At 38.3% G+C, this 24,833-nt stretch overlaps 1 protein-coding gene across 1 annotated transcript; it reads left to right on the top strand.

The window, feature by feature from the left end:
- Positions 1–14,865: 14,865 nt before the first annotated feature.
- On the top strand, positions 14,866–24,493 carry LOC6560637 (ras guanine nucleotide exchange factor B). The gene is made up of 2 exons (XM_032734677.1): positions 14,866–16,102; positions 23,873–24,493. The coding sequence occupies exons 1-2, from the start codon at positions 15,105–15,107 to the stop codon at positions 24,369–24,371; spliced, it is 1,497 nt and encodes a 498-aa protein (XP_032590568.1). The 5' UTR covers positions 14,866–15,104; the 3' UTR covers positions 24,372–24,493.
- The last annotated feature ends 340 nt before the right edge of the window (positions 24,494–24,833 follow it).

The raw sequence follows: 24,833 nt of genomic DNA, 5'->3' as shown, positions 1-24,833 counted from the left end.
GCGCGACGAGACCATGTTGTGCGGGCTAACCCCAAAAAAGGGGGTAGCAAAAAAAAAAGCTATATATATATAAACACAATAAAGAAAATCACAAATGCGAAATTTCCTCTGGCTTTTGTCGGCACTGTGGCAAATTGTTAAGTGCATAGCATAAAAAATGCAAAAAATGAAGGCCGATTTGTGAACATCAAATGTTAAATACTCTATAAATAGAAGAATCTTAAAAGATTTATGTTGCGATGAAAATAAATATTCCTATTCTTCTTTATTTTTTATATTTTTTGATAAAAATGATTATAAATAATTAAAAATAATTGGCTTAAAATTAAACGGAAGAGTTGAGTAAAAGAAGATATTACTTTTCACTTACCACTATAATTACCTGAGCAATTCTAATAATATCTTGATCTAATCAAATGAAAATCTTAGAAAAATTATTTTAGTACTTCACTTATTCAAGAAATTCATAAATTTCTGTCAAATTACTATAGTAATTAAACAATGACTCTCAAAAATGTTGTTCGAGTCTATTTCACAACTTCACCAATATGCTTTCACTCAGTTATAGAGTATTTAAGGAGTCAAGCACGTATGACAATGGCAACCCTCTGTTTTCTGGATGGTTTTGTTCTACTCGGACAACTGTTGAAAATCGCAAATTGATGCTGAAATTTTATTGAGTCGACTTTGATTTAAGCTATTCAGACTGTTTGCATCAGCAATTTTGAAGAAAGCGCATTTCGTCGAATTTTACATAACTTCAGTTTAATTGCAGCTTATTCAGAAAACACCATTTGAGTGGACTAATCCAAATAGAGTATCATTTTCTACCCCCAAACTGGAAACTGGATGGTTTTAGATGATGATTCGCGCATCGCTGGTTTTAATGCTGATTTTTAATGCAGGGTGGGACAGAAGGGGATATATGTTCGAGTCTGTGGATAGACAAGAGCACATCATAATAATAATAATGCAATAAAGGGCCACATACACACAAGTGTGTATATTGTGTGTGTGCCTGTGTAAGTGTCTCTTGTTTGGTGTTTGCCTTTATCAATACACATGAAAAAGAATGCAAAAACTATCCAGGGACTGTCAGCCCAGCCCGCATCAGCTGCCTGTTCATTTACACAGAGATAGATAGGAAAATATGTACTCTGGTATATGGTCAATAGAATAACTCCGTTGGGTCTGCTGAAGCCAATAAAAATCGAATATTTCCCCACAGGACGCCGCAATATGAGCTGCAAATTCATTTGCCACCATGGAACAATGCACATATTATGATTCGACTTGGACTTGGGTTTGGGTTCGAGTTCGAGTACTGATTGTGGCAACATGAGACATCATTCAGACACTTTTGCAGCTGGTCAGTTGTGGTTATGTCCACTGATGGCTTTACTAACTAGCACACATGAAATGTGTCAGGAATTTCAGTTTGAGAGCAGTCCGTGCGGTTCCCTGCGGCTATCTTCGAGTGCAACAAGTAAGAAAAGCTGTCATCATCATTTGTGGTTAAAATATTAATTGCACTCGACAGCAGCATGTCGAAAGAATTGCCTTCTAAAGTTTAGTGCTTAATTATTTAATATTTGTATACAGACCTTAAAGTGCCAGCAAATGTAATGAAAATGTTTGCTGAACAACTTTAATGATAATCAAGCATTTTATCTTATGCATTTTACTATCTGTGTAAGTAAACCCGTTGGGAATTCGAACTGTCTTCAATTAGTTATATTTATATAATATTCAGATTAAAGTTTTCTATAAATTTATTAATTAATTGAGAAAGAAATGATGGTGTGAACTTAGATATATTCTGAAGTTTACAGATTTGGGTAAGTTTTACTAAATAACCATGTTTAGTTTTAGTACCTTCATATAACCTTCATATAACTTTAACTTCTGACTACAATTTCTGATAGTTTCATAAGTTTCCAGTCTAAAGAACAAACAAAAACATTTCATATTATTATTTTAAACCAGCTCTCAAATGACAAAACCTTAAAACTCTTTTCACACGCACAATTTTATTGACACAATTGAGCAGGTTCTTGGCAGGCTTCAATTACGAAGGAAGCACTTTCAGCTAGCTCCACTACATGAATAACAACGCACCGAAGATTTGCATGCAAGGGGGATGTTATGGGCATAATAACATTTCTCACACACTTCCAAATTGTCCCCCACCCCCGTTCCAACTGCATAGTTCGAGCCAGGTCTAAGGCAATATCTTAAATAAAAGTCGTTGAAGTAAAAGGGCAGTGCGGGAAGACTGCGAACAACCCTCCCCTGCCCTGATATGATAAAACGTGACAAATGCGAAGCTGTGCGGATTAGTTGAGAGAGATGGAAAAATTGGATGGAAGAAGTGCCTAGGTTAAAGTGGGAAAAAAGCAGCAGACTTGGTACCCAGCTGCGTTGACTGTGCGGCGCTTTAAATTCATTTAAAAATGCATTTCTATTAAAAAATTTGTTAAGCGATTTGAACTCTCCAACCGCGACAGAATCAGACCCCTGAATGCACTTGAACTTGTGCCTTATCAGAAACCAACACACACACACACATACACAACCCATACACACGCACAACAACTGTTCGAATTCGTGTGCAATTGTTCGTGGCTGAGTTGAATTTCCCGAGTTGGGCATGCATTTTCCTTCGTCTAACGAGTCGCTCAATTAATTATGCGAGTTCTCAAACGCTTCGCTGGCTAAATGATAACATAACTGGCATTGGTTTGCTTGTGGTATGCCGATTATTAAATACCCTTCAAACCAGTGAAAGTAATCATAAACTTTATTGTGGTACATGTATTATGCTGTAAGGAATTTTAAATAAATACAAATCTTCTTTAAATAATATAATTAAATTTTTTTGTTAAGATACAAATATTAATAAATGAAGTAATTGTTCTGTTGCTGTAAATATTATAATACTCATTTTTTCAGGGTATAGCAAAAGAAATCTCAAGCGCGGAACACACACACAAGTGTTTTATGGTCGTTTCATGTTCGAACTAAACGCTGTACGAGAATACCCCTACCCTGCCACAGTGCCTACCACATTTATGGTTGCCGCTTCGTTGCTGATAACTTAACGGCATCAAGTGCCTGAAATATAAATGTGTGTGTGTGTGTGTCTATGTCATTTCCTGTTTTTTTCATGACCGTCGCTGGAAAATTGATTTCGTTTTAATTGTTTCTCGTTGTACTCGAATGCATTTTGCAGTTCGTGCATGAAGTGCCCAGAAATGCGAGTATTCGAAATGCACTCAACTGTTTTGAAAGACACAGGATTCAACTGGTACAATTGTGTGCGGGGGGGCCGAAGTGCCGAAAATGTCCACCAAATATAAATTCATTAAGCATTTTTGACTTTCATTAAATTCCTTGAAGAATTTCTCTTTGATAGCCAATATATATGTCTATTGATTTCTACAGTTCGCTTTTATGTAATTTAGTTTCTTTTTGTGTGCCACATACATGCATACATATATAGGAAAACACCCCCGATGAATTTGTTTGACATGAAATACCGCCCTCGGTCGACTCTCCACTCTCAGGGCTGTGGCAATTTATTTGCCCTGGGTTTTCGGGATGCTCAATAATAAAGTCTTTTTGGTCAAATTGCATTTGGGTTTCGTTGAGCAAAGAATTAAAAGGATATGCTTTGCTCCCCGCGTCCTTTTTGGGGGTTGGTATTCGGCATTTGATTTGCTCAGACAATGTCAACAAGCGCACCAACTGGCCCATCAATCTGTATAAGTCCCCCCCCCCCCACCTCTCCTCTCTGTCGATTCAAAATTCTGCAAAATTTATATCCTAAGCCTTGAGCAAACAAAAGCCGAATTTCAATTGCGGCCATAATATCAAACATAATCTTGTAAAGAGATGATTCAGCTAAGAGCCTAGGCACATTTAATTGTTGGCCTGTTTGCCAGCTGTAGTCTTGAGTCTTTTATAAAAGCCAAACGAGAATTGTTAGCTTGTATCCAACAATAATCGTACAATGAGTAAACCCTTTAACGCTGCTTCCATAACTTAGAGATGAGAACAGAACCACAGTTGTATGATATTGTGAATGGGACTTAAGAGATTAAATGATTAAATGTATCTTTTTATTTATAGTTATTTAAATGAAACAACTTGTACTAACTGTTTTAGCTATGATGCTGAACATTTTAGCGTGTTCTCCTTTTACCAATAAATTTACAGATACAGGTAAATATACAAATGAATACAAATTAGAAATACAGATAGATTTCACATTTAATCGTGCTAATAATATATATGTTATCTCTCACGACAGATCGGCACGAACACTGCCCATCTCTAATATAAGTCAGGCACACAAAAAACCGCACAACAGCCTCAAAAAAAAAAAAAAAGGAAAGCAAAAAAAACAAAGATAAATCTGCAATTCTGTACAAAATCAAATGTTTTCAGTTCAACGAATTTCAAATGAGCCAAATAAACAAGCGAACTCGTCGTCGTCGTCGTCGTCGTCGTCGTCGTCGTCATTGTTGCCTGCCCCGGGGCAGCGCAGGGCAGCGGCAACACAAATATATCTTAAAGATACAGCAAGCTGAAAATAACTCATTGTTTTGTTAGATTTGCATCTACTTATTTAGGCTAAGGGTGTGCGTGTGTGTGTGTGTGTGTGTGTGTGCTCGAGCAACATGTTTTGCTTGCGGATTACTTTTGCCATAGATTATGCGTATGTGATAAGAAAACTATATATATATATATATATATGTATATATATTTAAATGCGAAGCATTGTTCTTAGATATTGTATTTCAAAACTGAGCTGCTCTGTTGTCGCACCGAATGTGTTTTGAAACGCCCTTAACGTTCTCGTTTTACTTTCATGTTTTCATAGTTCATTATGCGAGTTTAACACATTGCTGACACACGTGTTCCACACGTTTGAGGGATTAAACATAGCCGGGATTTCGGGCCGTTCAAGCTGCCACGTAGGATTTGCAAGTAACCGATTTATAAGCTACGTTCAACCAAGAAATGGGGGCAGACACTGAGGCAGAGTTAGTGCGCCATTTCATATTAATTAGTTGCTGCATTGTTCCAAGCACTTCTCAGCTGTCTGCTCTGTCCAATATCTAACTATCCCTAACTAAGTGAGGCTGCAACTCTCACACATACACACTTTCCACAGCTGTTTGTTGCGGGAGGACTGCAGCAGGCACACATCCTGTCGCATCCTTTTTAGACCCGCTTCGACATGCCATGACTTGCGGTTTCGTATTTCACTTTAAAAGGCAATCAATGAACCCTACCCACTCTTATTTTATTCATGTCTTTCATTTCTTATTTTTTTCCCTTGGCTACTTCAACAATGAACAGAAAAAACTACGGCAAGCTGTAATTTTATACTTTGATTTTAGCAGTGTGAGTTGGTTTTTTTATGAATGTAAACAGTTTGGCTTGGAAAAAGAAGTTGGTTTTAAAAAACGTAAATACATCAATATTTAATGGAGCTGCCAGCGCTTCAACAGTTGCTGGCTAATGAGGCGTATGCGCAATGCGTAAAACATTTGTTTGATCTTTGTTCGCAAGCATGTTTACTAATAATACATATTAATAATTCATATTAATAATACCGTATTATAAATGTGAGGGGTGTGAGACTTTAAGGGAGGGAGGCTTATACCTTATATTTGTTTGTAAGGATAAGCCAATAATCGTATTGTTATAAGAAACTTCTTTTTCGATTTAAATTACAAATTTATCGAGCTTTCTTGTTTACAATTTTCATTGCTAGAAGCAGATCCAAGAATTACAAATTTGTATATAATTTTGAATCACTTACCTAATATTTTTCTATAATAACTTATTTGTTTTACTTCTATTTCTCGGCTTCTTTCTCGCACTTCATTTATTTATACATTTTTCGTATAATATCCTGTACAGAAATAACTATAAAAAATTCGATAAATTCGGCAAATATGTTTAACTTCTATACTTGGAATCCACTTAAAAACAGTTTGCCTCCAAATTAATCTACAGCTCAGCATTTAAGGGTTACAAAATTCCAACCCCTTTGTGAGCAATTGAATTAATACTCCTACCATTTTAAAATATAATCAAGAAACATGACCATAAAACCATAAAAAATAACAACACTAATTCCAACGAAACACAAATTATTTGAATGCTACCCAAACTATTCATTTAGTTTTAGGGGGAGTTGCCAGTTCAGTCACAAATTATGACTAATCAGCGTTGCAGGGTGACCATATGGGACATTCCTGGCCGACACACGTTCGCTAGGTAAGTCAATTAAATCCAACTAATTGTTATGCACCCCCCAAAAATAGAAATAATAGAAAAAAACAACAACAAGGTTTTAGGGGTAGCAGACGCTGAAAATATTTAATGGAAATGCAAGTAGCAGCGCTTAATTAAAGTAAATGACTAATGCAAAATGTGTTTTAGCTGAAATTCATTTAACTGCGTCATGATAATTTTCAAAAATTTCATTATTAGCTCGACTCTTTCCCGCCCCTCCAACTGCTTAGCCAGGTAGACATTTCATTTTGCTGGCCACACAGCAAATTATTTACACTCCATCCATCAAAAATTGTACAACACGCCGGAACAAAGGCGCCGAAATGGCAAAATAAGCCAACATATGGCCAGTTTTCGGACAATGACAGCCAAATGAGGGTTAGCAAATGCATATCCTGAATGATATTGCCAAAAAAAAAAACACAACTCAAAATGCTATCAGCAACTGAGTGATTAAAATGCGAAAAGATATTAGAGTACATATATACTTAAGTACTTGGACAATAATGGAGTAATTTACCTGAGAATATATATATCAAAATATAAATAAAATCGACTTAGTAGATATACAAAAAAAATATATATATACATAGTATATACTCATGAGTTCCAATCTAGTTTTTGAAATGGAAGAAAACCAATATTTCGCATAAACAATTTTTTATTTTCTTGTCCACTTTTTTTGCACTTGCACTGTTTTGTAGAGGGTATTCTATATATACTATATGAACTGCAATTAATCAATTTATTTTGGATGTCTTTTGCCATTTGATATTTATCTGAACTGCTGTTGCAATTTATGGCAGTTGTCAGTTTTTGGCAAATGTTGTTGTCTTTTAGCATAGAAATCAAGCCGCGTTAAGGCATTCAACTGTGAAACAATAAAAATTTGCGCTCATTGTCTGCAAGAGTTGACAAATTTCACACGCACTCGCAAGGTCCATGAAAATTGTATGAAATTGGGCTGGGCAATCAGATTGAGGGAAGGTTACGTAAGAAAAAAAAAATGAAAACAGAAAATTGAGAGAAACAAAAGCGGCATTGAATCGATGCTTAACAATGGGCAACAGCATTTGTCATAGATATGTATGTGTGAGGGGTGTCAACTCTGGCAGCTTCTGCTTGGGGTTTGCATCTTTGACATGGCTGCCAAAAGAAATGTTATGTAATTAATACAAACGTATTGTGGCAGAGAATGAAGAAATTGTCTCGCATTACGTTTATTTACACGGAAATGTGTCGCATGTTTGTCAACTGGCTGACAGGATGTGCAAGTCCTAGCTCAAGATGAAGATGATGATGAGATTCAATTATAAACAAAAGCTTTTTGCGCCAACTCTGTGATAGAAGGAAATTATGTTTGTTTTAACCGACTGTGTTTTAAGTAAATAAATGCTTAACGGTCTGCATGCCAGCTACTTTAGAGTGTTTAATGAGGCAAACTGAGGCAAACGAAGCCGAAACGAAGAGATGCACAAGGAAAAACAATTAGAAGCAGGCTGACAGACAGACAAGGACCTCAAAAAGGACTCAACTTGGCAACTTGGCATACGCTGCAACTCAAATAAAGTGGCAGACTTGTAGACTGAAGGACAGCCAAATCAAATTGCCTCAACGTCGCCAGACGCCAATAACAAATTTGAGAGCTGAAACTGTGTGTTTCCCTGTCGGAAACAATGCAACTAAATGCAACAATCGGAGCATGAAATGAGGAAATATACTCTAATAATATTTAAATAATAAATAAAATAAAATAAGTGCATAATAATTAACAAAATTGCAAGCTAACAATTTATTTGATTTATTTCAACAAGGTTAATAAAACTACAAAATAGTTCAGCTAATTTAGCAACTATTGCTGTGCTTATTTCATGCACACTATTTCCAACTGGGTCTGTTACAAATCGGGTCCAGTTGTTGGTGCCTCATCTTGTTGCCTGTGTAAACAACAGTTGCCATCCCGCTAAATCAGGCGTGTACAATTTCAGTTTGCTGCATTTTATGCCACACATTTTGTTAATGTTTGCCCCTCGCAACTCGCCATTCGCCTCTTCCACAACCTCAATTTCATCTGTCGCCCTCTCCCCCTCTCCCTCTCCCTCTCTACCTCTCTCTCTCTCTCTCTCTCTCTGTGTCTCTCTGTGTATTTCGGGGCTGTCGCCCTCATCGTCGCAACGTCGCATCGCCGCTTGAGTTTTTGGGTAAGAAATTTCAGATGTTTGCAGCAGATGTTTTTTTCATTTTCATTTATACAAAAATCGGCTTTTATCTTGAACCATTCCGTGCACTCAATGGCTGGCGCTGATGCGATCTCTTGCGATCCCTTCCACATGCACACACATATATATGAGCATCATCTACTCCACCATCGAGTTTGCCTCGTTCACCAAATTATGATAATGATAATACATATTGTGTACCTCCTCCCAGAATAGCCACGTTGTCCCGAATTCCTTTGTCCGGCAGATCCTTTTGTGCTGCAGTCCTTTTCACACCAAGGCCCAAACCGAAACTTGTCTAATGAGCCTTGCGTTGCTGATGCCAAGTCTTTGATAGCCAAACTCGACTGAAGAAATGCTGGGCGCGTCTGATTTGTCATACAAATTATAGACTAGCTCTTGGGAAAAGTACTTCAAATAGGGGAGCGGTGCAGGTTCCAGTTGCAAATGTGGCACGAAGTGGGGGAGGGAGGGCTGCAACGAATCAACTTGCCCCCGAGTGTTGCTGACAGAGAGTGCCCAAAAGCAAATTACCAATTAGGAATGACATTTGCCAGGCGGTTGTTTCTAAGCGCAACATTTAAGCATTTACACGCCACAACGAAGCTAAACAAATGCGAACTGAGTGAATGCAGCTGAAAATGGAAGGGAAAATGTAATGCATTTGCAGTTCCGGTTGAGAGCGGAAGGAAACGCGTGCCGTACGCGTGTGAGACGAACCGAATCAATGGGATTGCCTGGATGTGTGTGATATGAGAAAGCGAAGCAGCTGATATATATATGATGATGCATATGGCAAGACCCAGCTGCAATGAAATTTGAGCAGAGAGCAAACAGCTGTGTCCTGGCCAGGTATCCATGCAAAATTTGCATGCAAAACTGCAGCTGAGCTAATTTAATTTGTTTTTCTCGTCAATTTTTTTCTCGTCGTATTTTTTCCATGCATTTGTCAGCTGCAAATTTTTGTGACTTTTTGTCGGCACTTCCGTTACTTGATGCAATTTAGCTGTAACCCAATGCTGTCAAATGTCCTTACAAACTTCCGCTCTAGCCATGGGTGTTCCTTGCTCTTCGCTCTGCAAATTATTGGTCTGCCTTTTAGCTATGGTCATGTTATTTCCGACCACCCGCCCACCCGCCTGCACAGCATCCTTTGCCTCCTGCAATTTGTTCAAGGTAAACTCAATTTGTGCCGTAAAGACTAAAGACTAAAGACAGCGGCGTCTGTTTACACAAATGAGCATTTACTGTACAGTAAAGTAGCATGACAAATTCCGCCTCCAAAGACAATGTAAAACCCATAGAAACCTCGTAGTCGTCTATAGTTCAGCTCACAATGTGCATTATCTGCAGTTGAAAAGCAGAAGTCAGAATATAATTCTCGATTAGCGTATGGAATTTGTACGTGCTTCGATACAGTCAGCCCCAAAAGAATGCCGCTAAAATAAACAGATATAGCATATATAGATGATTAGCTCATGTGAATTGCTCCGAAATCAAATTGAGTTTGAGTGCTCAAATTAATAAAATAGCGCATAAAATTATTCAAAACACAAAGCAATCTGATCGTCACCAAATTTATGTACATAGAAATTAGCGATCATTATTTAAGCTTGAACTTTCGATGTTCCTTGAACTCTGGTTAACTATAAACAAGAATTCCAATAAATTAAATAAGTGTTTAATGTTTATGCATAGCATTTTAAGCATTTGAAATCAAGAAAACATTTTCCAGCGAAATGTTAATTTTTCGCTCAAATTCTTGTTTTGTTTGTTCATCAATGTTTAGCATATATTTGGAAATTACCTAATTCTAGCAGCTAATTTATCAATCAGCCCCATGTGCAAAGTATCTAAAAACTATTTTCCATGCCCCAACCGAACTTTCAACCGCACACATTAATTACATTGACCTTGCCTCACACAAACACATTCAGCTAATCAAGCAACAACAGCAACAGCAACAGCAACAAAAAACAAGTTCATTATGGTTGCCCTTAACAATCAATAAGGCCTAATCTAATGTGTAATATGTAACCCACACAAATAAAAGAAAAATACACCAAACAAGAAATCCAAAATCTTAAAATGGATTTTTGTGCGCCTGCTGTGTGCATAGTTTGCGGCAAGCTCGACTCCAAATATGAAAACCTACAGCTTGGCTTTTTATGAGGTCCCATGGAAACAGATACAACTTTAGATACAGATACAGATACAGCTACAGATACAGATACATATACACCTATAGCTACACTCTAGCGATGATATTCGGTACAAGCCTCTTGCCCGGCACAAGCTAATGAAAAATCAATTTAATGCTAATGCAGCACAAGCGGAGGCGGGGGCGGGGACGAAGGCTAGAACGGGGTTGGGGGCGTTAGCATTGTCTGAGTAGTTTTTTTTTCCATTTGTTTTTTTTTTTTCTCCTGAGACTATTCAACAGAGACGACAACTGTGCATGATCAAAAGGTATTAGAAAAAACATTTCAAACATTTTTTAGCAGCATCATAAAAATGTACATAGACTTTTTTTTGTGGTTGTTGTTGTTGTTATTGTTATTCTACGTTTGCCCAAATAGCTCGAGTGGCCCTTTCTACTACTACTACTACACACACACACCCCATAAACAATAAACAAACAAATGGCAACAAAATAAACAAATTGACGCAGTCACAATTGCTCGGGCCAACTCTTTGACGTGTTGGCCAAGATCGAAAAACAAACAGTTTGTTAGATATGAATATAGACGGATATAGAAATATTCTAGCGTTAAGTTTCTAACAAATGTTGACCAATGCAAGACAAACATTAAAATTCGAGTTAGAACGAAGCAGTCGAAAGACTGCAAGACTTTTATATACCCTGCTAACCGGTTGAGCCTTAGAATAATTAAGAATTTCTGGTAAACAAATCTGGTAATCGATTAAAAATTCGATGCATAAAAAAATAAATAAAACACTTAACCTGGAACAAAAAAGTGTGTTTCCAAAAATTCCATAACTAAATTTGTTATATCATTAAAATATAATATTTTTGAGTTATAAATTTAAAAATAATCCCATCTTCATCATTAGCTAGATAATAGAACATATTTAGAGAGTTAATATTATAAATATTTCTTATTTTTAATTTATATATTTTTGTTTAAATTTTATCTTACATTAATTTTAATTAAAAATAAATAAAGTTGAGAAGATCAAATAACAAATATTGGCAAACAAATTAATGTAATGTAATTAATTAATTAATTTGGTAGTTATTAACATAAAACTATTTCTTACCATGACAAATTGGATTTCGAAAGACAGTCAATAAAGCAATGCAAATGCGGTAATAAATTTGAGCAGATTATGCAGATTTGTGCTGCTCGACTTGACAATTGATGCAGATTGGATGAGCTTATCAGACATTTTGTAATCACTTACAGGGTATACAAATGAACGCCGACTGACAATGAGGCAGACAGCTGCACTTAAGTATGAGAAGTATCTGCGTGTCTGTGAATGCGTTTGAGTATCTTTTGTTTGCTTTGTTTAAATGCTATGCTAATTAATGACTACTGGCTGTTCAAAGTTGCTACTCGTCTTTGATTTCCAACTGGCTAATCAAGCAGTTAATAATGCGTTTTGTGCCAATTACAAAACAAGTCAGCGCGATTGATATCGTTTCTGTTTCTGTTTTTGTTTTTGTCAGCGATTTACATAATTGTCTCGCTTTTTTAATTAATTTTCGTTTTTGAACAAACGAAATAACTTTGAGCTGCCACACACACAACAGGGAAATGCAAATTTTTCAAAATTGTATGCGCTTAAGCGATTTCTGAGCGGTATTGGCAACATTTGAACCGGAAATTGTGGAATATTTGATAACATGCTTGAGCACAGAAAATAGAAAGAAACGAAGAAAAAATGAAGACAAAAGAAAAACAATGAAAGAAAAAGAAAAAAAAAACACTTCGATAAAGTTACTCAAATTTCCGCTATCAAACATAACAAAATGTTTGTGGTTTGTGGCTCATAATTTGATAAGTAACAAAACGCCAACTCACGTGGCAGCCGTATCATGCGATATAGACAGGTACAAGCTATCCAACTCGAAAATGTTGCATGCAACGTGACCAGTACAAAATATAAAATGCCATGAGACAGCAACTTAAGTACATACCACATGGACATGCAACACTGAAGCAGGGCGTACTGCTGTGGAGTCTACCCAACGAATCAACCAACTAACCATCATCCATCAAGTTGGCCATGGCCCAAACGTGTTGAGCGCTCCGCAGCGAAAAATTGAAAAGCATCTAATTGGTAATTATGAGATGAGCGCGTGCTTGTCAAAAAAAAAAAGAAAAAAAAAACAGAAAAAACGAAAACATAACAAAAAACATAAAACAGAACACAACATGCCAAAACAATTAAATTAAAAACAAGAATTCAAATCAATAACTAGACTTGAAGATACCTGAAACTAAAGCTAGTTTCTGAATCATTTCATTAACTATTCTTGTCATCTTTCAGTTATTTTCAGTTTGCTGCCAATAAACACAATCAGATGATAAGAAAATAAATTAGTCTTATATAATAATCATTACATTTATTTATTATTTTGTAGTAGATAAAGCTGAAATTGAGCTTCAAATGTTTTTAAAACTGAATTAAGCAATTCGCTTATTTCTTTATTTAAGCATATAAAGTATCTTAGAAATCGCACATCGAATAATGTTCTACACAAAGCTACCCCTCTTCAATTTTCAAGCTAACAGGGTATAGAAAAAGGGTCAGTCTTCGTCATTGCAGCCGAGCTGGTAACTTGGCTTCAAGTCGCGGCTAATTTGGGCAAAATCGTTGTATCTTATGATTAAGCCAAAAATATTTGTCTGCAGGGCTATTGCCAAAAAGTGCTGGGTACAAACAACTGAAATTATATGGCAAACATATGCGTGTCTGAACAGATTGGTAATTGTACAAAATGTTACTTAAATATTGACGGAAAGTTGTTTTTGCTATTAAGTTGAAGTGGCGCTAATTTGCCCGAGTGCTTCGATACAAGAGTTATTAGCCAAATAGTCATTAAGCCAATAAGGCTAAAAACTCAGTTGAGGTGCGTCTTAAATCAACATTTGAAAGCTTTAGCAATGTTTGTGAACTCTTAACGTAACTGCCCTCTTTTGCCAGTGAAAATAGCCCAAAAAGATACTCAAATAAAGGCAAATATTTGGGTTTCTCGAGTGACGCTCGAATTGCAACTGAAAGTAGTGAAAATCCGCAACAAGTTTTGGGCCAAGACTGAAGGGTCATCAGGACAACCAATTCAAATTTTATTTTTTTTGTTATTTTTCGTTGCATTTTAATTAAATGCTTCAACTGCGAAGACCCAAAAAAAAATATATAGAAAGATACAATTGTAAATAAACGGAGGGAGTAGCAAAAATAATAGAAATTGTTTCATATTGTAAAAAGCGGATTTCATTCAAAGTGTCCCGTACAAAAACAAAATATTTCACCCTCGCCAAAAAGAATGAAAGAAAGAAGAAGACGCTGAAAAAATTGATGCGGCATTCAACACACAAATGTTTAGTGTGCGTGTGTGTGTGTATGTGTGTGTGTATCTTGCAGATAGATTTTTGTTGCATACTGGGATTTTGTGGTGTTTGTTTTGGGGAGCTGTGCTGTCCCTTTCCTGGCCACAGCTCTTGTTTGGTTTCATTTTAATGTTTTCTTCTTTTCGTTTAGAATGACAGGGAGAGAGAGAGCGCGAAGTAGAGAATAGGCAGCGACAGAGAAGTGGAAGTCGCTCTAGCACACTAACAAATACGCTCTTCATGTTATTTAAGTAAAAGTGTGAAAAGATGAGCGGCATGGACAAAAAAACGCAGAGATATTTACTACCACAGTTGCGCCCACAGCCCCGATCCGCTCCTGGCGCGCGGCCGTTCAGAGAGCGAAGCGTCACGACGTAAACAACAAGCACATATACAGAGAAAGAGAGAGAGAGAGAGAGACGCCACGCCAAAAACTCGTCAAACATCTTAGAGCGAGGGTGAAGGCGAGGGTGTTACTTGGGAGTGCAGCAGCAGAGCGAATGCAGCGCACGAAGTTCAACTCACTGGTGGTTGTTTTTGACAAATAGATAGAGAGAGAGAGAGAGAGCGAGCCATTAACGACGTCAGCGTCGTCACGAAGCACGAAACGAACTGAGAACGAGAGAGAGCAAACGTGAGCGAATGTGAGCGAGGCAAGTTGATAAACCAGAAGCCGTAAACACAACAAACGCATCAAAAATACAAATCAGTTTTTGGCGGTACGCGCACCAAGACGGTTTATCCAGAGTGGCGACGGCAGATTGCAAGCTTATTATAAGAAATCTGTGAACGTTGCCAGATTCGTGTGCGTAAAAATATTTGGCGCGTACAGGCGAAAGTCGGGCGAGTAATTAAAAAAATATTTAAAGAAAATATCTAAACAAGTTTCTCACGCTAAAGTAAGAAAATGCATTAAGCCCATTGCGGAGTCGAGTTAAAAACAAACAAGAAAAATAAAAACAGTGATTATTGTGTCAGTGTCAGTGTCACGATGCCTGCCACGCCCACAATTGTGTTTGAAAACGGCACCGTGCTGGGCGCCATGAGCAGCGAGCCAAGGAAGTTGGCAGCGCCGACAGCAGCGTTTGTCATACCGGAAATTGTGATTAGCGCCAGCAGCAGCAACAGCCTCCAACGCAGTCGCAATGACATTGGAAACGAAGAAATCGCTGCCGAATCCACAGCACTGCTGCAGTATCAGCAGCAGCAACAGCAGCAGCAGCAACAGCAGCAGCAACAGCAGCAACAGCAGCAGCAACAGCAGCAACATCAGCAGCACCAACAGCAGCAGCAGCAACAACAGCAGCAACAACAGCAGCAGCAGCAACAGCAGCAGCAACAACAGCAGCAGCAGCAACAGCAGCAGCAACAGCAACAGCAGCAACAGCAGCAGCAACAGCAGCAACATCAGCAGCACCAACAGCAGCAGCAGCAGAGCTGCGAAGAGGATAATGAATTTGAGCAGTTTATATTGAATCGCACCACATCGGAGAGTAACATGCTCGAATCGAGTATTTACAGCGAGTTGCAATTTGGTGCGAATGCTGCAACACCCACCAGCAACCCCCTCAACACTAGCGCCTGTTCGCGCAGCGATTCGCGGCAGAGCAAGCGAACGCGTCGCAAGTTGCACAACAAGGCGAAGAGTAAATGCGTCGATGGTGGCAGTGGTGTGGTGGGTGTTGCAGCTGCAGCTGCTGGCGCTGGCGTCACAGTTGCAGGTAACGGCGTTGCGCCACCTGTTGTTGGCACCTATCCGCCACAATATACGGCCATCTTTCTGGATCACCACAATCATCATCATCATCATGCTGCGGCCGCTGCGAATGCGATGGCAAACGCTGCTGCCGCATCTCCTTTCCTCAACACCAATCCGGAGAATGCGGCGGCTGCTGCCAACTATTTGCAATACCATTCGTACTATCAGCAACGGCCAATGGGCCTAAGTCATTCGCATGCTGGACATCATCATCTGCATCATGCGCGCAGGTAACTTAAAAGTGCCATCAAAAATGTGATTATAAAATCGAGGGGGGAGCCGAGCAAGGGGCGAGGGAGACACTAAATTGACAGTAGCCACAGGGCAAGCCACACAAATCGTTGAGGAAGTGGCCATTAAAAATGGCTACTGTCTGGTCTGGTCAGCAGCAGGCAGCAGACAGCAGACAGTAGTAGCAGTGGCAGTGGCAGGCATCACAGTGGCAAGCTCACTGAAACCGAAAGTTTGACAGACGCATTTAAAATTATAATTGGTATGCTGCCGCGTGGAGCAGCAGCATCTTCTGCCCCGCTGCTCCAGTGCCAGAAATAAAACTTTATCATTCAACAAAAATCATGTCACGCACAACAACAGCAACAACAACAACTACGAGTATAAGAAGAAGCAGCAGCAATACAAATTCTACTTCGTGCCCCCTCAATACAAAACTGGAGCAGAGATTTGGTGCTTGCTGCTTGCGCTGCCAGCGAGTCGAGGGCAGAGTCTAGAGAGACTCAAGTCTAGACCCTCCACTTTATGCCTTATTGGGTAGATTAACTGACATTGATATGCACGCCAGAAGAATTCCATAAAGCTAAAGATACGACCAGACGCTCTTGTACTTGCCTCTCCAGGGAGGGAGGGGCGGTGCTGAACTGCTGCTGTTTAACATGTCACATGTAAGGCCTCTGTGATTATCACAAAAGCTGTGTGTGCCTGCATACCCTGTACTCATTGTCAACTATGTGGTATATCAGTTGGTTGCTTAGTTTGCGTTAAGGTTGAGAAATGTGTTTCATAAAACATAAAAGACGCTGTGTTAATATCTTTAGTATTGCATATTATCTACTTAAGTTGCAATCGAAATTCGAAATGGCAATCGATAATCGAAAGACCATCATCATTAGCACTGATAATTAATAATCGATAATCGACTGTCCATAGAGAGCCATATTCGTAGAGTCACAATCGACTTTCTTTTAAGTGTTTGATTACCTCTATTTATACTTTCTAATATAGTTTTGATTTTAATTGGCAGGAAAGATGTTCAGAAATGATATTAAGCTATGAACAAAAACTTGTTTTATTGCAATTATCGATAATATAAAGCATTTATCCAATTTTTATATACAGTTCAATAGCTTTACTAATTTTGAATGACGATTATCGGATCTATAAGTAGGAGATGTGTATCATCAAAAGCAGTTGTCAATTTATTTCTGTTACATACATTATAGATTTCTCACTCTTTAAGATACACTTGGATTTCATTATAAACTACAGGGCATCTCATAGCCACGATAATCTCAAAATAACTCGTCAATTCGTGGAATTCGGTGCGAGAAGCATAAAAATTAATAGTTGCTCATAAATTTTGTCAGCCCAACAGAACATGGAACATGTCCAAAAAGTGCCTTTGATTAATTGTCATAGTGTATACACTATATCCAAAATATATTTCTAGACAAGTTGTAACTTCAAAAAAATACTGCCGAAAAAAAATTAAGAAATATTAATTAAAATAAGCGACATGATTAATTAACCAATGTAACAAAAGAAACAGAAGCAGATTGCGCACATTTTTAATGCGTGTCGATTTCACAATTTACCCAGCCCGAATCAACAACAATAAATTTTGATGGACACCTGCATTAGACGCATTAGACCCCTTTGATGGGTCAAGGAAATCGAATCGAATCCAATTAAAACACTTTTGAGAACACGTATAACAATAAAAACACACAGAAAATATTGACACGAGACCCTACAAAATTGATAGACAGCAAATTAGACGCACTAACAAGATGCCAAGGCGTCTGATAACGCTATGGAAATACTACTCCACAGAGACCCCCGAGACCATAAATACATCAAAGTTATGACGTGTACGCAGCACTCAATTCAAATATTTACTATCAGAAATGCACTTGTGGCACGACCAGAAGATATCTTATTGTCAGAGACTGGCTTTGAAATTGAGAAATTATTTTGATCAGTTGTTATTGGTTGCAGTTGTTTTATTTTCATCATATTTAAAAGACACATTTAAATAATTTAATTTATTTAAAATTAAATCTTTATAGTTGTACAAATCTCGAGAAGGTCGTCTTTTTTATCCCAATCTTTCTCTTTAAATATGTTATTTTATTGAAGGGCAAACATCATAGAAAATCAAAAGTATCTTAAATAAGTCTGTACCCCTTTGCACACATCATGATGGGTACAGGGTATCGAAATAATAAAGAGTGCACACTGAATGCCACTCGACAGTTAATTGAAACTATTATTTGCTGTCATATCAGAAAATATAAATTTCAAAAACGTAACAAATATTGAAACAAGTTCAAACCAAACACAATTCAAAGGAAAAAAGGGCAGTGAAAAACCTAAACAAATCAAATGAGAGGAGTTCAATATAATTTGACAATCTATTTGACGATGTTATAGGTAAGTCTATAGTGTGTGTGTGTGTGTTGTGCACATAAAAATCGATACTTTGTAACGGTTGAGTGCACAGCGCATTAGCTTATAGGCTGAGGGAATTTGGGCCTAGAGTTCGATACGAATTTTAGAGCCGTGGCACGAATTTCATTCAGTCAGTTGGTTCCTTGAACTCACCTTTCAGTGCTGCATTCTTAACGCTGTCATTTGACACCACACACACAAGGCGGACAGAGACAGAGAAAAACAAGAGAGAAAACAGAGATAGAGAGAGAGAGAGAGAAGTCTCTTCAATAGGCAGTTTGGGTTTCAGTTTTGTGGTTGCTTTTGCTGTCACCGTTGGCACTTAACTAGCTGGCTCAGCCGCAGGTCTTCTCGTCCTCGCATGTCCTCGCACATCCGGAACGAGCGAGCAGAACTTGCCTCTGCTCAAGTATCAGATAACTGCGCCTCTAATCTGTGCCACGCACTCTCCAAAACTCATCAGGCCATAAAATGCTCATTACTTCTACTCGTAATTTTTCATCTTTTTTTATTTATTATTATTTTTGTGTTTTTTTTTTTGAGAAACTCAAAGATGATGTTTGGTGCTCGCCCCTTTTTCAAATAGCCTTTGGGCTTTATTGATAATAAATGTTGTGCTACCTTCGAGCGTTTTGTCAGCAACCCCAAATCCGATGCTGACCGCCCCCTTCACTGATTTTTGAGCAAAATTCAATTTTATCGGCTGCACTGCAGCTTCACGAGAAATGAGAAAATTTGTAAATTTGAAAATAAATATATTATGGGGCAGTCACCTCTGCTGCCAATCATATTTCTCAAGTGTGTTTTACGGCTTAAGGGTTGCTAAACACATTTTGTTGCCTAGCTTATTTATGAGACTATTAAACACCCTTACGCCACACACACACAAAGACTAAAAAGCATATTTACAGTAAAATAGCTTTTAAGGTTATTCCAAAAAATTATCAAATGATAATGATATGGCTGAAAATCCATTAGTTGTAGTACAGTTACGTCTCAAACTCAAACTCAAACTCAGCTTAAGTGCAGCTTAATGTGCGCATTCATTAACACACAAAAAAATAAAAAGAAACGTAAAAAACGAAGAAAAGAAACGCTGGCTCTTAAAAGCGAAAGAGCCGAGAGGTTGCTCTGCTTAATGATGGGCTGGACAGCTTAGGCGGCATCAGGCTCATCATCATTCTTCTTCTACTACTACCACTACTATTACTGCTTGGACACGTGAGCACTGTGCTGTAGGGTGGAACAGTGGGAGGGGGGGTTAAACAGTAGCCTCCACCAGTTGTTTGGGTCCGTGCTCTTATTGTCTGGGCATGCCGTAGGCGCAGTTAAGCTGTAAACAATAGCACCGACAGAATTCTAGTGCAGGCCTACTTATGGCCTAAGCCGCTTAAGTTTTCTCAGTGTAGTCGAGCCAGTTCTAAGCTCAAAATTTATGGCTAATAAGTCTAATTGACTTTTGATCATAATTTATATAGAGAATGTGAAATTTAGTTGCCGCCCTTCTCACATGCAAAGTCGGCTAATTTCAAACAGCCAACTTGGGTTTTTTTTTCCATTTTTTTCTTTTTAATTTGAAGAGTACATTTCAGATACATTTACATATAACGAGTACGATGACTTCTTGGATATATTATTTTACCCGTTTCCTTTGGTTTTTTTTCTTTTGTATGTTCTTTGACACCCAATTACGTTTTCGTTGGTTTTTCCTATGCGGCTTCCTACTCTAATGGCATTCTTAATTATGCCACTTCCAGCTGGTTGGCTGGGCTTTGATCAAGTCTCGGGTTACGCATGCGCAATGTTGATGTTTTAACTGTACACACAGAAAAGTGGCCAAAATAGAAAATGCTATTAGGGAAGCAATTATACCTAATGACGGCCAACTGTGGCCCACTCCCATCGACGCTAACAAAACTGGGTCAGCAAGTGTGGCTTAATGCGTTAAGGCTAATGACGCGGCAAAGAAAGTCTAAAGTCGACTCGAGTCGAGTCGAGTTGAGTCGAGTCGAGAGACAGACAATAGGGCTACTAAATTGCAACGGAAGTCGCTGCCGAGATTGTAATACGCAATATCATCGAATCACAATTATACCCTGTAATATTACACAAAAAAAGGTGTTTAACTTGTACTCATTTGGAATTATCTGCTTTGCATCATAATTACTTTATTCATACTGGGTAATTTACTATCTTTTTTTTCTTAAGTGCTGACTGAGGACTTACTTTAAGTTTTAATTTGAGACTACGTTGGCCAACACACCTTTTCCACTTATCATAATCATACAAGCTGGAAAACTGCGTCATTCGGCCTTTTGTTGATGACTTCATCAGCAGAATCTATTGACAACTACTTGATCCTATTACAGCTGAATTTTAATCAATATATTACAACTATAGCTAATAAATATTAATTAGAAATATTCATTTCTATAAACGATTAAACAAGCATTATAGTTTCCATATTAATGCGATGTCGTACATTTTAATTAGCACGTCAATTAACTTCAAATTAATCTGTACAACGTGTATTAATTTAATATCAATCACAGTACTCTACACGATTATATCAGAATTTAATCTGTTCTATATAACCGTTTGACTTGATTCTTTTCACGATTACGTTGCAACTATTATTAAATAAATATCAATCATATTTCATCAGACAAACATATTATTACAGCTCTTACAACAGCTTAAATGGCTTCCTATATTTATTTTGTATATCAGCCTAGCTTTAACTATCAAATTTCTCGATAGCTTGTTGTAGGTGATCTATCTTTTTTCGTCGGATTACGGCGGCGAATATAACTCAATCAATAAATATAGAATGCATTTCACAGTGTAACCCAGCGCATTAATAGCTATTTGATGTATACGGCTGTTGCACGTTGAGGTATCTGGAGAAGTGGCTGCCCCATTTCAATTTCAATGCGCGCTGATTGAGCTTAAGAACCGCAGCCGAAACTGAAACCGAGGCGAGAAATGTTTACGAGCCGGCCGAGAGTGCAGCAAACATTTTCGAATAACAATAAATGTTACACTCACACAAGCTCATAAATTAGCTGAGTGTGTGTGTGTGTGTGTGTGTGTGATTGTGTGTGTTTGAGGGGTGTCATTTAAAATGGTGGCATTGTCAAATGGACTGAAAATTCAAGCACATAATTCACAAGTGCCACAGACAGCAGCGTGTGCCGAGAACAAATACTGCATCTAAGTTGCTTTTGTATCTTTTGTATCTTTTGGGAGATGCGCATTGAGCAAATGATCTAGCTGACAAATGATGCAGCTTCTATTCTGTCTATACAGTTAGTTAAGATCATTAAAGATGCATCAGGCCTTTAGGCCAATCGGGGAAAAAACAGTTAGCAACTGCTTCTACAAGATTTTGAAATGCGAGAACTGTTTAAGTACGTGTTGCCAATTGTAAATGATTTTTGAATTTGTTGTTAAGTTGATTTATGCGCCTTGCAGCTTAACCAAATTTATGACTTGGTTAACTCGATGCACTTCCATCATTTTGATGTATGACATGCAGCGCGTATCAGTTTTTTGACAACTGCAAAATGTCATAAAAAATGAATTGAAATTAAAAGAAAAGAAAGGGAAAAAAATGTGTGGCAATGCCTAAAAATACAATCAATAACAGAAATACATAAATATTTCGTTTTATTAATAAACGACGTTAATAATTCAACATTTTCAGTCACATGAAAAAAGGCTGCGCCGCTCGGATATCATATCAAATTGATGAGTCTCTTCACGCCCCAATTACAACCACAACTGTGCTGCCAGTTTATTATTATTTTTTATGTTTTTTTTTTTTGGTTTTCTATTACATTTTTTTTTTTTTAGAGGGTGCTTTAACTTTGTGGCAAAGTGTGTAATGCAAGAGTGAATTTATATCCCAAGATATATATATAAATATATATAAATCCAACTAGGACACATATCTGTGGAAAATTGTCTAATATTTTTGTATTATTAAATACTACATTTTACTTGTAATTTCATAATAGTCTACTATATACACACTATTTCGTATAGCAAAGGGCATTCAAACTTTGCCAGTCTATAATTAATTTTCCATTCGTTTTTTTCTTTGTTTTTATACATTTTCCGAGGGTTCTATATAATTTTTTAAGATGACAAATTGCAGACAATTGAGTGTGACGCTGTCGTCTCGAAATTAGTTTTGGGACTTGATCGTTGCAGTCAATCCTCGCCGCCCGCAGCTGTTTGGCTATTGTAAAGTAAATTAAATCTCAAGCCTCACCCCCTCCAAACACACAAACTCCCCCATTTCCCACATTTTTTGTGTCTATATTTTAGGGCTTTTCAAACGTTTTTCTTTCAGTTTTGTTTTTATTGCTTAATGCTTCCTTTTCTGGCCGTGCTGGCGGGCATATAAATTTATGCTTTTATTTAGTTTTACGGCACAACTAAAATTTTATTTTCGCACCTTAAAGCTGCAGGTTGCATAGTTTTATTGAGCATTAATATTACGATAGACCCCACGCTAAAATAAATAAACATTTCAGTTGAAGTTTATAGCTGAGGCACATTTAATACCTGTTGCAAGCCGCCTTTGTCTTCCAACAAGAAACAACCGAGATAGGAAAAAATGTGACGTATTTAAAAATATAACGAAGAAGTAGACAAGAGCAAACACAGCAAATCAAATGGGAAACAGCTGTCGAATAGTTGCAAGATACATATGGGCTACGCACAGCGAGGGGGCAGCAGCCGAGGGTACAGCAAAGGATCAGCAACAGGACAGGCAGGTGCAAGACTCTCAACAATTTATGCAGGCACAAACTGGACACCAAACAACAACAAATCATTTCCAAATGTGTGTTCTAAATCATAGATTTGAAGGCAGTTGAACAAAGGGAAGCAGCGATAGAAATGAGGGAGGGGCTGTGAGCAGCAAAGAGGACGATGCGTAACATGTGGCAGACAAAAGGATCCTGCCACTATGATATAATGTGTGGCTCAGGAGCCAGCTAGGCCTCAGCTACCTGAGCGCCTAAACTCAGGTAGCAGCACTCAAAGATGCCACATTATCTTTGCAATCCAAACAAAAAGATACACACTGAAAGAAATTATATATGAAAGGAAGAAAATTACTTAATTGTGTAGAAATTTATTTGCACCCTTCAATACAGGAATTAATACTTTAAGTAAATCATTTTAAAAATATTAAAATCTCAAGCTAATTTTGACTTTCTTTATTGCATTTAAAGCCATTACAATTTACATCCACATTCTCGCAGTGTAAACTCATCAATTTTGGTGTTCTTCTCCACTTTCAGAACGCTCTTGGACGTGGCTGTACCGCTGGCCGGTGGCAGTGGCGATATTGCCAGCAATTTGACGAGTGCCAATCTGAACATCTCAGCCGCTGGCACTGCCAGTGGTGCGTTGAGCAGCGCTGAGCTCGGCGGGGCTCCGCTCGGCTACAGTTTTCGCAAATGGTTCGCGCGACCCTCGCTGCCCTTTGTCATTGGGATCTTTGCGCTGGGCGGCGTTGCCTGCACGCTTGGTGGCATTGTGCTGGGCTCCACGGGTCTGATTGAGCACTCCACACAGTATCTGAGTGCGGCGCTGCTGATGATTGGCATTGGTGTCTCACTGCTGGTCATCTCCGGCGCCATTTGGCGTCTCAGTCTGCCGGATGATGTCGATGATTGTCCGTGCTTTAGGCGCATGGAGACCTGTCGCAATTGCAACAGTCCGCATTGCACCAATCGCCTGCTGCCCGGCAGCTATCTCTATCCGGAGTTCCAGCATCGACCGCCGCCGCCATCGTAATCTCACCTCGCTCAATGAATACGCCTTTGTCTATCATCCCAGTGCGGCGCATCCACAGGCGGCATATGCTGCAGTCCGCATGAATACCCCGCCGCCGTTGTACCGCTCCACATACTCCCTGAAGTAAGTGCCGACAATTGAATACCCTTTGCTATATTTTTATTATTATTATATTGTGAAATATAATTTGCTTTTAATTTATGCTTGAATTTAATTTATGCTTGAATAAAATTATAATATAAAAAATATATATTATAGAAAAGAAAATAATCTGTTGCTTGCCTTGCTCACTTCTTGCAGCACTTCGGTCATGCACACGCTGCCCGGAGGCGTGGTACTGCCGCCCACCAGCGAACAGCCGACTGAGGATCAGATTGCAGTGCTGTGCACACGCGAGGCCATCAGCCAGACATCGTTCAAGGAGCTGGAGATCGATGAGATACACGAGGATCCAGCCTCAAT

Source organism: Drosophila grimshawi, unplaced genomic scaffold (genome assembly GCF_018153295.1).
Source record: "Drosophila grimshawi isolate 15287-2541.00 unplaced genomic scaffold, ASM1815329v1 contig_1367, whole genome shotgun sequence".
In the NCBI taxonomy this organism is placed as follows: domain Eukaryota; kingdom Metazoa; phylum Arthropoda; class Insecta; order Diptera; family Drosophilidae; genus Drosophila; species Drosophila grimshawi.
This window is presented reverse-complemented; position numbering and strand designations above follow the sequence as displayed.

Bases quoted from the DNA above. Each gene is read 5' to 3' on its own strand.
- LOC6560637 (XM_032734677.1), top strand. From the start codon at position 15,105: ATGCCTGCCACGCCCACAATTGTGTTTGAAAACGGCACCGTGCTGGGC. The intron at 16,103-23,872 runs GTAACTTAAAAG...CTCCACTTTCAG, and splicing joins CATCTGCATCATGCGCGCAG to AACGCTCTTGGACGTGGCTG.